The following is a 16,065-nucleotide window of genomic DNA, read 5'->3' as shown; positions in this document are numbered from 1 at the left end:
ACGAGTCGTGCAGTATAACTCAAGTCTCATTTATCAAGCAGTATGCTCAGTACTTCCCAAAACCATGCTGTTTCACTAAAAAACCCTAGTGTTGGAGTCTGGCTTTGAAGAGAGCAAAGATAAGTTTAACTTTCAGTTCACTTTTAAATAGTAAGGTTGTCGCAAAACTTGGGACTTTGGGAAGTACAGAGGTTATGACTGCATAAATGAGACATGGGTTATACAGTTTTGCTGTTGTCAAGCATGTTGCACAATTAATAAACCACTGCTTTTGCTGTTTTCCGTGAAGGTGTGCAGGAGAATAAAGTTTTCCTCACAAATTCAAGGTAACACGGCATGACTAACTGATACACAACTGGTCGTTCTGCGGGTGAAGTGTTCCTTTAAGTTGGATGGATGGGTTTTCAGAGAGTGACTTGACCATTCACAAGGAGAGAACACTGGGGTAAAAGAGAGAGTGTGGTGCAAAAAGAAAGGGCTGCTTGCTTGAGAGAACTTTAACAAGACATAAGACTGCTGATGGACACATTGGCAGTGGAAGAGATCGCCCCTGTGACCTTTCAGCTGTGGGACAGTTGCTGTAACTGCAAAAGCCCTGACAAGTTGACAACTGCTGATGGAGCATTGCATTTATATTTCAGGCATCGAAATAAGGTGCATCTATATCAACAAACAATGAGTGAGCCAGTAAATGTTCAGCATCTTAATCAAGGATCGTTCTGTAAGGGTTTAATTCTGTGACTCGCTGATAACGGACAGGCTTCCTCACCTCGCCTCACCAAGGGGAGTGAGGTGAGTTGCACTCTTATCATCGGCAGTGTTCCTGCCAGTTTTATAGAAAACCACATAAACAGACACAGTGATTCAAAAAACACTCAAGGCATGTTCATACCAAACCAGAGTACCACCCCTACACCCTCTCAGTTTTATGAATACAGCGCAAGAAGATGGATGTTGACATATGATAGCCAGCAGGTTAGAAAATATGGAATAACAAAATGAGCTGAGGGTGCACTGCTCTCTGGGTTATTGCACATGCTGTGCTATTGTTGATGTTTTCTTAACAGGTAGGAACACCTGAGAAGGTAAATGATTATTTGTTTTGACTACTGTCTTCATCCCCGGTGAAATCTGCAACCACACAGGATGACAGTTTACCAAAACACTGTCCAGGTTGTTTGTAAAGTGATGTGAGTTCTGTTTTCTCTTAGTTTTTTATACAACCTCTAGTGTTTGTTGTACCAGGGCTATGTGGATAAAGACAAAACAAATACTTAAAATTCTGTTTTAGACCAAACACAACAATCTGCATGTATGATCACACCCTTAAAATAAATTTCCTAAGCTCGCTCCATATGTCACAACGGCAATACCAGCTGGAGAGCTGTTTCCACTTGCGCATTTCACATATCACAGCTCACACTTTTACAAGCAGTGTATTTGACCCTTAACTCTTCTATTAATACGACACTGCTTGTGTGAAAGTATGCATATTCCAGCATTATGTTCATTTGAAATCCTAAGCATGGCTTGAACAGAATAAGAATTATTTTGTATACACTTGTGATACATCTGATATCTGCTCAGGGATACAACAAGGGTGTTAACAGTGGGCAATGAATGCAGGCCATCACACTGTGTTGTGAAATAAATACTGAAATTAGAAACAGAAGGTAAAAAAAGAGTGTTTTCATCTGACGGGCTGTCTGATAACATCATCAATATTCCATCCTAAACATATGCAGAGCCAAGTGGACCATGCACGCTGTAAATCTTTGCGTCAGCCTATTAAAGAAATAGAACATGGCACTCGGAAGATGGATTTTTCTGTGAGGTTGTTTTTTCTGCCGCTAATCCACAGTCTGAGGTATCAGCATACAAACTCAGCCACCACCCTATTACCCCAACAAGTAACAATTAGGATGCTGTCGCCAATTAGCTCTCTGTGCCCACAACAGCCTTCTTAATGTCCCATAAAACACAAATACACCTACTGACCTTGTTAGACATGGAGATCCACAAGATGAAGCCCAATTTGGACAGCCTCTTAAGAGCTCATTGGCACTTTCATTTTGTTAAAGGCTGAAATTCAATGCCCTAACACCCTAACCAGTGCAACAACACATACACAACAGCTACACAAAATTAATTTAAGAGTCTTAAGACACATCTTATTTGTTACCTGCTGTGACAAAACCCAGGGAGGCTTGATTAAAGCTACAGTACATAGTCTGCCTCCAGTCATTTAAACCAACAAGCTTCTACTTTGTGTTGCAGGTGCATAGCCCACGGGCACAAAATGTACCCTGCAATGTCAGTTTGCCTCTACGGAGGAAAGTTCTCTGCTGAAAATTTTTTGTTTTATTATTTTATACAAGAAAAAAATAGCTCAAGCTTGCCCCGGGTATAAGACTGACAGACATTTTCGCAGCACAGATGGTGCCACATACACCTGTGACCATTAGGTACATGGACAACACAAGACATTGTCGGATTCGCTATGGAAAGTCTGTTGGCTAAATGATCCATGTAATAAGTAACAAACAAGATGTTGGATTAAAAAAGGCAGAGGAAGAGAGAAAATCAGCAGTAACAGCAAATAAAGTTCAAAATATCACACCAAATATCAGAGAGCAGGCCTCACAGAGGGGCAGAAAAATCCATCAGTAACTATTGATGGAAAATGAGGTTAATACTAGTTCAGGGAAAAGGGCATACACACAGACAAGTGCTTGCACAGAATAACAAGGTTTACGTATACACACCTTTTACAATTAGGTTGAGGAGCTTTGGCCGTGGGTTGCGCTCGCTCTGAATGGAGCACGTGTACTGGCCGTCATCAGTTACATCCACTTTCTGTATCTGAAGGCTGTACTCGTGTTTGTCTCCAACGCTGGACACAATGGATACACGTGGATCCACAGACCACTTGTCATTCCCTGCGAAAATGATGCTTGAGCGGTTCAGCCAGGCTCCTTTAGAGATCCCATCCAATAGGTAGCACCTACAGTGACAAGAAAGATTTCAGTTAGATCTGGAGAAACTATGTAAAGTAGATGTTTTGAAATTTGTCGTTTGCTGGCTGAATATTGTTGTTTCCATGATAGACATTTGGTCTCATTCGCCTATATGTATGTAGAACAGTTCTTACTCTGTGCATAAAATAAGCACATGTGCAAAATTAGCGTCAGATTCATGACACATGCATATTTTGTTGTCACCACAGTGCGTGTGTTATAGAATCAGAATCACTGTAAATTGACAGTCGTGTGCCCGCTATAATGCAATCAGCATACTGCCACATCTGCGACTCTCTATAGAGGGGAACACATTTGCCTCAAGATGTATCATGGAGAAAGCAATGAAGTTGTTTTCACTCACATACTAAGGCCCTGACACACCAGTGTCAGGCTGTCGGTGAGTGTCTATGACTGTCTTGGCTGTCTAAAACAGCTGATAAGCCGTTTGTCACTCTGTTCAAGCAAGGGATGTTAGTTTTGATTTTTAAGAAACAAAAAAGACATGAAATACAAGAGGCCTTTCTATTTAGACTGGCGCTCGTCTGACTCAATGAGCTTCTGTGCTGCATTCTAAAGTGCTAACATTATCCAATTAGATGTGGTGAAACTTTAATGTTTTGTGAAGTAAATGTCTTGCCTTCCATTTGGTGTTGGCTTTGCTAACAGACAGCTGGCCAGCCACGTTAACATGTGAACACTTGCCCACTGCCCAACCTTCAATCTTTCACTGGTTTCTAGGCTCTGCACTACACACCACCTGGGTTGTGAGGGGGCTAACGTTAGCTAGCTAGCAACACTGCTTATTTGGCAATTACAGCTGGTATTGCTGGTGGCTGAACACATTGCTGTGGAAACATTGTGTCCACCTTCCAGTTTCCCCCCAGGCCGCCATGGTAAGCATTGTTTACCATGTTAGCACTACTAGCCGTGCTGACACTGCTTAAGGGGTGTTGACGGTTTAAAATTGAGCCATTTTCCACAGCAACACTGTTGGGTCAGGATGGTGTTACTAGCGGTGGACGAATGAGCAGCACAACTCCCCAGCTAGCTGATGCCAGACCTGGGTGGTGCGCAGTGCAGTAACTGAAGAGTAGCAAAAAGACATGTAACCAGCCAAACATATTCTCAGCAGTTAACCACTGACATCCCTATTATCTTCCTACGTGGAGATGAATCAGAATATTTTACATTCTCTAGATGCCTGTCACTACTAATTATAATTTCATGGCACAAAAAATTGGTGGGAGTAGCCGACCATTACAGGCAGATTCAATAAAACCAATGAAAACCAAAACTGTTGCATTTCAGTTTAGACATTCTTATATACTCCACTGTAACCTTGGACTGGGAAACTCAGTTTTTTAGTCTAATATTTTAATTATAACAATAATGGATAAGAATAATAGGGCATCAAATATGTGCATGAATTAGTAAATTAACAGTTTCAAATGTTGTTGTCTATTAAAGCCTCTTTCAACAACTGAGATATTAGTATGCTTTGCATTTAGTCAAAAGGTGTGTTTACATTTTTTTAAGAAAGCCAGGCCTTCATCATTTGTGCGTACACATGGTCTGAGGCAGGATTAAATTTGTTTGCAGAGTACACAAAAATTCAGGTAAAAAAATACTGATGAATCCCAGATTGATGCATTAAATGTTAGTATACATACACAAATGTTTAAGCACATATTTGTGCATACGCACTGTTCGTGAATGAGGCCCACTGTCGTTATGTTTTCACTCTTGCTTGTCAATTACACACAGGTCTGAAAGACACACACATGCACAGGACCTATACATGCACAAAGCGGAGAGATGTCAGAGTGAGGGGGCTGCCCTTGGTGAGGCGCCCCGCTCATTGGCATATTTCGGTGCCTTGCTCAAGGGCACCTCGGCAGTGCCCAGGAGGTGAACTGGCACCTCTCCTGCCACCAGTCCACGCTCCATATTTTGGTCCGGATGGGGACTCGAACAGGCGACCCTCCGGTTCCCAACCCAAGTCCCTATGGACTGAGCTACTGCCGCCCCCGTAATCTTTCTTGCTAATTAACATTCTCTCCGTCTTTAGCGGGCAACTTTAGCACAGGATCATGTGTTTGCTAAGTTCTCCCAAAAAAGAAGCCCTGGAGGTAAAATAAATATGTTTGCCTGATACATTAAAACACTAGTTATAGGTACAAACGTATAATGCGCCAGAAAGTGAGTCATAAGTAACAGCAATGTCAGCACCTGAGTGTGACTCAAACTGTTAGAACTGTGTTAACACTTGATTCGACTCGAGGCGAAAATAGCTAGAGCCATGAGTAATGGCTGTGCATAAGGATGGCTGCTCTGTTGTTGTTGGATCTTCTAAATGGGTGAAGACATTTGGTGAAAGTGCACTTCTTTGTCATTCTTTGACAAGTCAAAGGTTTGATTTGGCACACGTAGGTATCTATATTCAGGCAGCTGATTCAGAGTGAGTCTTCCCACATCTATGACTTCACAACACTTGGGATTCATATTTGAAAAATGTTTCAGTCTTTAACAAAACTTTCTTTTCTTGCATACGACCCCGGTGAATGAAATGTAAGAAAAAAATCAGAAGGAAAGTATGTAGCGCTATATACAGGAGTGACATGTCATTGTTATGGGGATGTTCACCTTTCAGAGACCTGAAAAGCTTGGGTCTTAAGTTAAGTAACTGAATATGAGGACCATTGACCTGTGACTTATAATATATTGAGTCTTTTAAAGGTATAGTGTGCTCTGTGAGTACAGCAGACACTGAAAAATACTTGTACAGTATACAGGGAGAGGTTGCGTCAAGAATTGAAATATCCTGTAGACTGACCATAAATACATGGTATAAATAATGTTTTTTTATACTCCTGGCTGTATCTGCACAGTTTTAAAATGTGATCATCGATTGAAAGAATAGGCCTTAAACCCAGACACAAATCATCACACATCCCTGGCTCTGAAAAGGCTGTATTCAGGGACCAGACTCTGTTTCCTGTGTGACCATTACCGAGCTCAAGGGAATTTACTTTTGAAAAATAATTGCAAGGACAAAGGGTCAGTAAATTGTGCAACATGATGATGCTGGGGTCACCGCCGTTGAAAGGCGGTTGTTTTACTCATCATTCCAGCACTGTTTGGACTTAAGAAATCGCATCATATTCTGTGACAAACACTGTAATAATGAGTAGGAAAAGAGGCAATCAAGTTTGGCTCTTTAGCTGTTGTCAACATGCCATGCAGACTGCCAGCACCAGTAGTAAAGCCACCGAGGAAATCAGTTTGGCACTAACCACAAAGCTCTTTACCCACTATGCCAAGAAAATGTCTGTCAAGGAAGCGGGTAGAGGACAATGGTCTAGTCCAGGCTGGTCTCCCCTTGGAGGAGGCACTGCCCTAGAGGTATTGTGACAAATAAGTGGCAAACAATGGAGAATGGACAGTAATAAGAACAACACAAGAGAGAAGTGCAGGTTTGTTGGAAAATCCTCACAGACCTGTCAGTTAGTTAGCCCATTGACCACCTGAGCGGAGGAGGTCTTGGCCCTCAGGCAGGATTTACTGAAGGAGCCTCAAGGCAAGCTTATTCCTTTTCTGTTTGTTTGTTGTTTCCTTTTTGACAACAAGAAAGTCAAGTGCAAATTTAGCTCTCAAGATTTCTTGAAACTTGACCTATGTAAAAATGTATTAAATGGATAAATAAAGCTAATTTTAGATGCATTTTATGCCTTTGAGAGACACAACTTTAAAGTGTAGCGAGGCTTGCTACCTACCTCGGCGATCATAGGCCTTCAGTGACTAATAATTTAACACACTTTTGTGGGAGCGCTGAGAGTGCCAGCTTAAGGCCTGAACATTAATGCACAATGCACCTGTGTTCAGCCCACAACCACTGATGTGAACAACTTGTCAACAACTTGCCAGGCTTTCATCATTATATCCTTGTAAAACAGGGTAACCATAAAAATGTTCTCTCCAGTGTAGCTGCTATTGATTTCTCTGTTTTCTCACCCAAAAATTGTCCTTTCTAAATCAAACATTCACTGCATGTAGGCTGTAGGTGGCTGTTAAAAAACTGAAAGCCTTCAAAAGAGATCAAAAGCTGTGGCCAGCTGTCAGTAACAATGTGCTTTAATGGTGACGGGTTTTTACATCTTGTGAAATGATCAAATGGTCTCCAGCCACTCCTGCAGCATATATGGTTATATATACTGCTGACCACAACTGCTGCTGCTCTCTGAAGAAGGAAACAAACCTTTAACAGCCACCTTTCAAGGACAGATTTGGGATTAACAAAGCTGTAGTGCCAGACGCACGGTCACCCGGCCAGAATCTCTGCCTGGACTCTCAACACTTTCCTTCATCTTGATGAAACAGTCCTTGATGTTCTTTCCCTATTTTTGCTGCTTGCTTATCACTGCTGAGTGTCTTTGCAGTCTCCCTCCCGAAATTATTATTGTTATCCCACCGTCTTTGTAATCTCACACCAAGGAGTCATACAGATGCCTGTATATATACACCACCTCACAAAGATGTGTGTCATGCAGGCCATTTTTACATTAGTGCATTGTCTAAGGTGTTGTTGTTTACTGTGGCTGATCCCTTTGTTGCTGCTTTCTTAAAGGAAAAGGAACTATATTGGAACTTGTCACAAGTCTGGCATGAGTTTGACAACCCAGTACGGCAGATACAGGCAGCTGTTATACATGCACACACATACATATACACAGTATTGAGACTAAATTGGATTGGTAATTATCAGTGGCTTTAATCTGCCTCAAACATCAACATGCTCCCTGAAATTAATTCTGTCAACTCAATATGTCTGCAGAGATTTAATGCTGTTTAACTCTCACATGTTCAATGCAGTTTGCATGTTGTTATTAGATGGAGAGGTGTGTCATCACCAAGATAATTAAGCTGGACTGTTTACCTGCTTGTCATCTTTACAGATAAATTTAAGCTGGAACAGATCCGGCTTAATGCCAGCGCAAAGCAAGCGAGGATTTCAGAGATTACAATCTTTTGTTATTTAAGATATTTTAAAGATGGCCGTTGCCAAACAAGTTTACACAATGCTGATAGAGCCTAAAGCTGCCAGAGAGAGATCTCTGTATTGAGCAGTATATCGTTGTGGTGTCTGTGGTGACTTTCCCACACTGGAGGACTGGAAGTGATGATGTTTTCTGTCAGCCAGCCGGAGCTTAAGACGGCAGGAAGTGGGGAGAGACCATAGCGACAGAGCAGCAACTAGTATGGTGGAAGCTACATCCTAAGAAGCATCCACAAAAAGTGTCTGGATTGGATGCTCCAGATAGAAAAAAAAGGTCAGAGGAAGGATTAAAGTTAAAAAGGAGCACTCCTGGAGGCGGGGGAGATGCAGTGAGCACACCTACACTCTTAAAGCCAGAGGGGAGAGACAGAAGTTCCGCACTCCATCTTTAACTAGTTGGCTTCTTGTACGTCTTTCTTTTCATTTCTTTGAAAGAAACTTTTTTTTTTTTGCATATCCTTTCATTCCACGCTTTGATACTTTCTGTCCAAAGTCAGCTCGGGCTTTCTTCTGCCACATTTCCCTTGTTCATCCCCTCAATCAGCCATAGCAGCACAAAACTGCTAACACCTAAGATGGGCTTTGCTTTCATCAAGCCCCTTTTTCTCCAGGAGCCCACCAGGATACAGACTTCCCATGGTTTGTACAAAGCTGAGGTAATTATTCCACAGACCTCGGAGCATCTACTCTGAAGCAGCTTTGACATCTAAAACATGCACTAATTGATACTTTTATTTATCCCCGCTTCTAACGAGTGACTGCAGAGGAACCAAGCTCATTACAAGCTATTTTTTTTTTGTATTTTGGCTCTCTCTAATAACAGAGTTCAATTCAAACCCCAGTGATTACGCACAATGTGCAAAAAAGGAAAGTGATAAGCTGGTGTTTGAGCACCTCACATGAATGGAGAATGATGACAAACCATTAATTACAGTATGGCAGCTGGTAAGAGAAGCAGATTGTAATCCGTTTAGCCAAACTCGTTCAGGCTCTTTGATTGGATGCCATAATTAACACTGGGGCATCATTCTGACCCAGATTCTTATTTGTTTTATAAAAACTGTTCACTCGATTCCTCAACTGTAAATATTCTTCCTGGCACCGACACCGCAGATCTCGTCTTGCAAACATATTTCAATGTTTCACAGTCTAGTAGATCATATTCAGCAGTTTTCTCCCTTCGTTTGGCAGAAGAAATGAATACACTTCTGGATGAGTCCCTCTGTAGTCTGAGATTTGTTGTTATATAACAGTTATATAATAAACACACAGTATGTTTAAACTGCAAGCCATGCAGACCCATGCAAACGAAGTATTATCACTCTGTTCTTCCCGACTTAAATTAAAAGGGAAACAACGTCAGCCTTACGGTTAGCTATTTTCTCCAATGAATACACTGAGATGTAGTCTTAGTTTTTACTTACTATCTCCTTTGTGGTCAGAAGTGAAATGTTGAATAAGGGAGGGGGGAAGGGTCAGACATGGGTCACATGACTTGTTACAAGTTTGATTACTTTAGACTCCACTTGACAAAATCAATAAACTCATACCAATGACCCGTGACTTTACCTGGGTTTGAGTCTTTCTGACTTGAAAATACTTGATACCTTCCCCAAAACCAATTTAACCAATTTTAAGTTACAGACATTCTTTCCAATAAGAGTTAAATACAACAAGACAGGACAGAAACGTACGTTACTGGTTAATGGTGCTATATGAAGCTCTACCAAAAGTTAAGTCTGAAAGATACTTTTCATGCTTTCTCACCCTGCCATTCACTCCTTGCGCATATGCTCACTCACTTTCCCTAGGTGTCATTGTCTGCGTAGGTCATTTGAGTCATCAGCTGATTCACAATCAGCCAATAGCACAGCGACACACCTTCTCTGTCAGCCTATCATCTTATTGCTCCTAATTTTAAATATGGTCTCTCTCTGCAGTCGTGCGCGCCCTCCACCTCCCCATCACCATCTAGTCTTTACAGATTCATCAGCCTGATCCGCTTCAGCAGTCATCAGCCTCAGAGTCATCAGCCACCATCACCACCACCAGTGTCTGGACTCCATGGGGGGATTTATCCTGCTGTTGCTCAGATGTCCCTCGATCACAAAATACCTCCCTCTGATGTCCAAGCACCAAAGACTTCTGTTAAATCTCAATTAGCAAAATTTATCTGTTAATCTGTACACTCATATTCTGTATTAAATACTTCCTTTACTTCATCATTCTGTCTCTCCTGTTTGAAATGAAGTTGCAATGTCAGCACCACTTTTTTATGATTAAGTCGCACTTGTTTCAATGGAAGTGTTTTAACAAATGAATATACATTTTACAGGACTGATGATTTTTGTAAATTTAATGTACAATAACTCAGTTGTTAAAATGGCATTACATTTGGTGAAGAGCACATTATGACTTATTTAGGACTCGAAACTCAAAGTTTAGGACTTGGGACCTGAATTGTGACAGTTCAGTCTTGACTTGTGACTTGCAAAACAATGACTTTGTCCAAAATCATTATTAGTACACAATATTGATGATATTGATGATATATTGATGATTATAGCTTCAGTTAATTGGCCTATTAAGCATACTAAAGGCCAATTTAGTCAGCAGTACATCGTGTCCGTTGACATAACATTGTCACATGATGACAGAGTGAGACAGAGCACTGTTACTATAGCAACCAAAGGCCAAGCCCTGCTGAGGTTTCTGCTCACAGTAAGATGAAACATTGCATACTTTGTGGGAGGGGAAATATTAGAGGATGTATTATAGAGGAGGACAACAAGGTGGCTGGTAAAGGCGATGTACAAGAAAAATCTGAAAAATTCCACTTCCAATCACAGCTTGTCTGACACAGATGATCACATCTGTGATCGCTCAAAAAAAGCAACACTCCGATCTATCAAAACAGTCAGCCCTGTATCATTTCTCTCCTGCAGCATGCTGAATGACACTTAATCACTGAAGTATAAATCAGGCTTCAGCCAGTGAGAAGACCACCTGGAATGTTTCACATTCCAGTCAGTGCTGAACTGGAGTGCGCCAGAAAATAAGTGCTGCACAGTATCATTGTAGTGGAACATCTGCTTAAAGACAATGCTTTTGTGTGTCTGTTAATAGCAGCACCCACTTAACCGGCTTGAATGAAATAAGTGTTTTGAAGAGCATAATGAGAGAGTGACACAGACACATAAAAATGTAAGAGAAAAACCCTTTAATCGTGAAGTCAGGGACAGATGTTTCATTCAATTTTCGCCGTTTCACACATGAAGAGAGAGATGCTGTGATGACTGTACCTGCACTGTAAGCTCTACAACCTTTACGACGACTCAGTGCCCTCAACAGAGCTCAACTGTCCAATGAATCCTCAAAGGAGAAAATGTATTTCACACTGACTGACTGGACGTTGAAGCACCAGTGAAAGGAGGCTAGGTGTGATCAATGTGTGAAAATCTCAGGTCTTTTCAACTGCTAAGTCATGAGTTATTTTTTTGAAAATAGTTTTGATTTATTAGTCACATTAAAGAATGACAGGAGTGATGGAAATGAGAGAGGGTGATGCAAAGTCAAAGGTGATATGTAGGGCTGCAATTAACACATTTTCTTTATCAATTAGTGTGCTAGTGCTTTCATGATAAATCGATAAGTCAGTTGACATATCCAAATTGCTTGTTTCAAGCAACACTCCAAAAACCAGAGAAAGCCTAATCAGTTGACTGTCATAGAACACAAGAAAAAACAGCATCTCTTCACATTTAAGGAGCTGAAACCAGTGATGTCTTTTGCTTTCTTTTGGCATTTTTTTGCTGAAAAAATCTTAAAAATATTTGCAAATTAATTTTCTTTGAATAATAGGTTATTTAACAGATAGTTAAAGATATTGCCATACATTACCAAGGAAGACTGAATCACCGTGATGTTGCGCTATCAACAACAATCACGCCCGGGTAGACAACTGGCAATTGATTTCAATTGCAAAGATATGTGACCCTGGCAAACTTGTTTATTTTCAGCCATAACTGTTACGTTTAAAGCTATATAGCTATCTGACTTTTCTGCTGTGCTTATTTAATATACTGTGCTGCTTTATTATTGTCTTTGATAAACTGACTCTACCAGCAAGGAAGCTAAGCAATGTCCTGCTGTGGACAGGGCTGCAATATTATGTTAAGCATACTCTATATTTAAAATATATTCACGGCTTTACCTTAGACACTAACTGATGGAGGCAGTGGTAGACCAGTAACTAAAGTATCAAAAAATCACCAACTGAGGTAGCATTTGCTCAGCGCCATTACATTTTATGTACGCGATGTGGGGGGTTGTCTACCCAGAAGTTATTGTTAACAAACACTGATTTGGTCTATCTATCTCATAATGAAAACATAAAACAAACTACTTTTGAAACCCCTTATCTCCATATTAGGATAAAAAGGTCCTTTTTTACAATACATCAAGGGCCCTAATTTCATGGCGGTGCTATGACCAGTGCATGCAACACTCCAACAGGTTAGACTGACTTTGAAATTGGCTTCAACAGTCTGTGTGGAATTTTGGTGCCCAGCGCACGATGCACAGGTGGATTGAGGCACAAAAGGAGGGAGTTTCATCCCCAAAAAAAACAAACTGTGTCTTAGAGTCACTTTATCACCTCTTTCTAAGTATCTGTACACGATGCAATCGATCTGAATTTTCCAGTTTTTCAAAATGACGATATCCTCCGTGGGTCAGTGAATAGGCTAAGTGAGATGTTGCTTGTTTGAAAAACTGCTCATCCTGGCTCTCTTTTTGCAAAGTTTCTAGCACTTGCTCCAACTCCAGCCTATTTTCAGAGCAACAGCGTGCCGTTCCTTAGGCTCAATAGGCTCCCTAAATGTTATTCCCACAAGTAGTATGTCTTAACATTTCTTCTCACTCCATATGCCAGTTTTCTTGCTCGCTGTATGTTAGGAAGAGGTGTTCTACTTTATGAAAAAGCTTCTCCTTCAGTTCATTAAATCCCTGCAGCTATCTGAAGGCAGCAGAACAGATATGTTGATAAATCTGCAGATTTGAAAAGTGCCATACCAGACTGCAGTGCCATTACACGGGGCATCCTACACAGACGACAACACAAATGAAATTAAACAGAAGTTGATTCCTCATTTGTTGAGCTACTGTGATCATGCGACATGTGTCACTGCAATTGGCTCAGTTTTTTCCGGAACAATGAGAATGCAGTAACAGATAGAGAACATTATTAATCACCACGCCTTTGATTCATATTCACCTTCATTCAGTCTTTTTGCACTTTGCACTGCTGCACATACTTGAACCAAAATAGCAGGCGCACTTACCAGCGCGCCCACACAGCCCATGCACCCAAGACCTTGTACTTGTGTGATTAAAAAAAGGCCGAGTACATTTTGGAAAAAATCCTTCTCACTGTCCTTGTCTCACTTGAGTATTTTCGCTGTGGATAAAAAATAAAATTGAATGTCCTTTAATTCAGAACTAACACACTATTTTTGGAAAAAAATTCAACATGAATGACAAATTTCCTGCCATAAAATGTTATTTTGGAGCTTAAGCACATTTTGGAGCTGATGAGTTGTTTAGTTGATTGACAGAAAACTAACTGGCAACTTCTTAATTGTGAGAATTTGCTGTTTTTGCTTGTCTCCCATGAATGTCCAATCCATTCCTAATCATTTCTTTTGTGCACCAGTGGTGCTCCCTTGACCCTTGAGCGTAGGTGCAGGTTTGTGTCTGGTTGCTGGAGGCTGGGTATTTCAGGGGTGGGGTGTTGAGTTATTGCAGAGAATGAGGGAGAATGAGGACATACTGTAGTGCTGTGCAACCAAGGTACAGAGCACCAGGCTCTTAATCCCTAAAATAATCCTGTCGACTGTGGCCGGAGGGACACATCTGAAGCCTTCCAGCTATAATCCACACAGACCCAATGCTGAAACCAACACCTAACATCACAGACACAGAGAACAGTATAAAAACTGTCTCACAACCAATAGAAACGCCAAATCTCACTTCAAGTGTGGAGACTTTGAAGTCGATCTATTCTGATTTTTTCTTTTTTATTTCACTATCATTCGGTATCTGAACTGACACTTAGATGGCGCCTTTGACCGAGGGAGCAGCAAGAAAACTGTCAGACCCTGACTACATATAAAACCAACGGACCCACTCTGTTGTTACCAAAGCAGTTATTACAACAAACCCTGTACAGCCATCACCTTGTCCCCTCCAGCTTTGGGTCCCCCTCAAGGTGCACCTGCCCTCCTCTCCACCAGTGCATACAAATGAAGTGACCCGTGCTTGAATGGCTTTGGTTGAATGGTTTTGTCTTGTTTCACATGCGTGGAAAGCAGCTGAGTCAAAGCCGTCCACAATATGTAACTAGGAAAAAGTCATCTCTTACGTGAGCAATAGGGAGAAGCTCTTCCCTCGCTTCCACCCTTCATATGTCCAAGCTGTTTATTTCAAATTTGAGCATAAGTCAACATCAGTCTTTCCACTAGATCTAATTCATCTACAGAAAATCATTCAAAGCTCTACACTTATTGATTCTTTTCTCTTTTTTTTCCAAGAATGGACATTGACTGAATGAATGCTACTTCCAGTGAATAAAAATGAATGGGGATCACAAATTAGTGGTTGAATAAAAAGTTGAGAGCTGGATTTCTGAGAGGATAAAGAGTAGCCTTTTCCGAGGCGTAATGGGCGAGCATTTTTCCACCCTGGACAATTCCCCCTTATAAATATGTGAATGAGCTCTGTGTAATACATTCACATCAAAACTGAGTTCGCCTCACACCCAGATACTGTTAAATGTCACATTCAAAACCAAGCTAGACAAAGCACGATCAAACATTTAGGCAGTCTACTGCGCCATTACCTGTCAGACAAACAGAATATTGTCTGGGAATCTGTTTCCTGAGGTGCAGAGTTATACAGATAGCACTTCTGTGAACACCCTACTGGAACACAAAATCAGCACCAGTGAATCACAACCACCACATAAGGATAACTACTAGAATTATTACACACAGTGCACCTATGCTTAAACAGCATATTATTTTTCTAACATTAAGCCATCGTAAAAACAGATCCAAACAAAGGACAGGAGAACACCGACTGAACAGATTTACTGGTAAACAGTTCTCATTTGAACTTCCTGTAGCAATGACTCACAGTGATAAACACTTAGGAGATGAATGAGTCTGTATTTCTTTCATGAAATTGAAACATGCTGCAGGCTTAAGACACATTTTAAATCACTGCAGTTATTTTGGTTCGCTCCGGGCATCCTGCAGTGCAAAGCAGGCACAGTTTGACTTCTTGAATAATACAATCCACTTCATTGTACCAAGCTTTTCTAATTCCAGAAAGGCACTTTAGGATGTTTCCAAAGTAATCAGACCAACAGTATATCTGAGAGTGAGCCAAGTGATGTGATCTGCTAAGCACTCTGGGGCTGACCCAAAGCTTAGATTGTTGCCATAGTAATCGACGTCCAACTCCAAAAATCCAATATAGTCCATAAATTAGGAAACAGCAATCCAGCATGATTCATTATGCATCAAGTTTAATTATTTTTAGTTTCAGACAAGGACATTTCAGCTGAATGATACTTCTTTGATTTTGACTCTTGTCTTACATCAGTCACCAGCAGTCCAGCACTACTGAAACTGGGACAGTTTGACCTCACCTGACCACTACTTGAGACTCTTGCAAGATGTCGAAAAGGTCAAGCGTCTGGAATAGTCTCAAAATTTGCAAAGATGACCATCAAAAAGTGGAGTGCCAAATAAGACAAAGGAAACTGGCACATCACAAATCTACAAGAACTGTAGCAAATCACTTGAAAATGTAAGCAACGGCTCATCCGTCTTTCAAAGTCTTCTTTTTTTCTAACTATCATGGCTGGTGTTATTCTGACCTGCATGCAGACAATGTGTCTAATTGTCACATTATTTTAGGTGCATCAAA

The 16,065-nt window shown here is 40.9% G+C and overlaps 1 protein-coding gene across 2 annotated transcripts in view; it reads right to left on the bottom strand.

Annotated features, from left to right (window-relative positions):
• Window positions 1-16,065, bottom strand: part of negr1 (neuronal growth regulator 1) — a 179,023-nt gene that overhangs the window by 117,544 nt on the left and 45,414 nt on the right. For both annotated transcript variants that reach the window (XM_033621702.2, XM_033621701.2), the window contains exon 2: window positions 2,766-3,004. In XM_033621702.2, coding sequence (XP_033477593.1) covers window positions 2,766-3,004 — 239 coding nt within the window. The remainder of the gene's footprint in view (window positions 1-2,765; window positions 3,005-16,065) is intronic.

The sequence above is a fragment of the Epinephelus lanceolatus genome, chromosome 6, assembly GCF_041903045.1.
Source record: "Epinephelus lanceolatus isolate andai-2023 chromosome 6, ASM4190304v1, whole genome shotgun sequence".
In the NCBI taxonomy this organism is placed as follows: Eukaryota; Metazoa; Chordata; class Actinopteri; order Perciformes; family Serranidae; genus Epinephelus; species Epinephelus lanceolatus.
The sequence above is the reverse complement of the archived record's forward strand: the minus strand, read 5'-3'. Positions and strand labels throughout refer to the sequence as shown.